The sequence below is a fragment of the Morone saxatilis genome, unplaced genomic scaffold (genome assembly GCF_004916995.1).
Source record: "Morone saxatilis isolate NCDOM2014 unplaced genomic scaffold, NCSU_SB_2.0 Contig24, whole genome shotgun sequence".
Classification (NCBI taxonomy): Eukaryota; Metazoa; Chordata; class Actinopteri; family Moronidae; genus Morone; species Morone saxatilis.
In genome coordinates this window covers 27053758-27056221 of record NW_023339807.1, presented here as the reverse complement: position 1 = coordinate 27056221, position 2464 = coordinate 27053758, and the positions used below count along the sequence as shown (strand labels likewise).

At 41.8% G+C, this 2464-nt stretch overlaps 1 protein-coding gene across 1 annotated transcript in view; it reads left to right on the top strand.

Moving 5' to 3' along the window:
- Positions 1–222: 222 nt before the first annotated feature.
- Positions 223–2464, top strand: part of LOC118336314 (thioredoxin-interacting protein-like) — a gene marked incomplete at its 3' end in the record, with an annotated part of 3146 nt that continues 904 nt past the window's right edge. Inside the window, 3 exon segments of the mRNA XM_035672929.1 lie at positions 223–809; positions 1684–1759; positions 1858–2005. Coding sequence (XP_035528822.1) covers positions 539–809; positions 1684–1759; positions 1858–2005 — 495 coding nt within the window.

Sequence of the window (2464 nt, the reverse complement as noted above, 5' to 3'; positions counted from 1 at the left end):
CACACACACAGACACACACCACCAACAGCACGAGCTGTCCATGCGTCCTCTCTTCACTCTGATTGGCTACAGTTTTTCAAAGAGATTGCACCAACCAATCACAGAGCTCCGTCCTCCAGCGGCTCTGTGTGTCCACACTATGACCTCGTGCTGCTCAGTGAGGTAACGGGACACCGGGACACCCCCCCCCACACACACACCACTGGCTGTATAAAACTGACCTCCGACTGTTTACTGACACAGAAACACTGACTGCTTCAGCTCATTGACCAGAACAGTTTTATTTTAATTATATTTATTATTTATCAGAACCAGAACCAGAACCTCAACCCAAACCAGTGCTGGCACCAGCACCAGCACCGGCACCAGCACCCGTACTGGCACCAGCACCAGCACCGGCACCCGAACCCGTACTGGGACCAGCACCAGCACCAGCACCAGCACCAGCACCGGCACCAGTACCGGCACCAGCACCAGTACCAGAGGAAGAGCCAGAGCCAGCACCTGTACCGACACTGACACCAGAACCAGAACCATCATGGTTCTGTGTCCGGCGACCAACAAGCTCAGAGTGTTCCAGCTGGTCTTCTCAGATCTGGGCCGGTCCTTCTACAGCAGCGGGGACAAGTTGTCCGGCTCCGTACAGCTGGAGGCGGCTCAGACCTGCAGGCTGACCGGACTCAGGGTCTCCGCCGCCGGCTGCGCCCATGTGGTCCACCGTGGTGGGAAGAACCGCAAGAGTCGCAGCCAGGAGGTGGAGTACCTAAAGTACGAGGAGGAGCTGAGGCTGGAGGAGGAGCTCACTAAAGGTACGGAGGACGTTTACTGTTCGAGAGAAAGGAGGCTACGGAAGCCCGTTAATGCCACTAATCCTAACCCATAACACAAAATCAGATGGAAAATTCAAAAACTAAAAGTCACTTTTTTATTATCAAGGCTGTTTTAATCTTGTGTTTTATTTATTGCCGTTGTTGAGGTTAAGAGTTTCTAAAAATTGCGATGTTGTTTATAATTAAATTGTTTTGTATAATTGATTAAAAATAGAAGGCAACTTGTTCCAGCAAGAATAAATTGCCTGTAATATGAGCTAATATTAAACTGCAGTGATTGGACAGATTTGAGGAAATGTTGGGAAGATTACTTTAAAAATGTAATCTGATTACTAATAATTTACCCTAACCTGTAATAAATGTAGTCAGTAATCCAAGTATCAGAATATTAAAGTAACTTGATTACTTTGTGTTACTTTTGGATTACCTCAATACTAAATATTCCAATAAAAAAATATCTATGGTCAGTATTGATAAGAGTGTACTACAGACAGCAGAACAATGTGTTTATAAAGAAGAACTGATCGATTTTTAAAACTATTATCCTATTAATAATCCACATTTTTACTAAATGTAACTGTAATCTGATTACATCTTTGTTATGTAACAGTTACAGTTAACTTTTTTGTATCTTGATTACATAATCAGTTACTCCCAAAGACTACTGATTGGACATAATATAACAAATAAAAGATAAATATTTCTGATTTGTGTATCAATAATTAAAGATTATTTTATTTACCAACATTGTTCGACTTGTAAAAACCAAATAAAAATTGATTAATGAGTTTTGTATGGTCGGTTTGAGTCTGTCAGTGTTGCTACCTTGCTCATGGACGCTCTCTGCCCTCAGACTCAGACGGCTGCTTCCTGCTTCAGTCCGATAAAACGTACAGCTTCCAGTTCGGCTTTGAGCTGCCTGCAGCCGGGTGAGCCTCTGCGATTGATTACAGTGATTACTTATAAAAATTTCATTATTGATTATAGGTCTGATCGCAGTGTCATGACCACGTGTCCTCTGTTTCAGACGTCTGGTGTCGTCCTATAAAGGAAAGTTTGGTTACATCCGATACTACGTACGGGCTGTGCTGGACAGGCCTTCCCAGCATGCTTTGCAGTGTGAGAGGGAGTTTGAGGTGGAGGAGCCACTGGATGTCAACCGACCCGACCTGCTGGTACGAAAACATACCAACATTTTATTAACATGATATCAACAAATTGTTAAGATGTTATTTAGACGTTATTACATAAATATATCAAGCATTAAAGCTCCAGTGTGTCGCATTAATATAATATCCATAGGTTTGTTTTCATTAGTGTTTAAACACCTGAACATAAATTGTGTGTTTATTACCTTAGAATGAGACATTGTTATCTACAGAGGGAGCGGCTCCTGTTCTGGCGGAGTCCGCCATGTTTCTACAGTGGCCCTGAAAGGACAAACCACAACAAGAATTTTTTACTGTTTGACAAAATAAATAATATATATATAAAGGTTATATTTACAAAAGCCAATATGTCAGACCAAAACAATGGGTGCTGCAATTTACCAGACTCCATTCACAAAACCAGCAATTTAGCAGATAATTGTAAAACAAACTTAAAACTCAACAAAAACAGAATAAAACTCATTA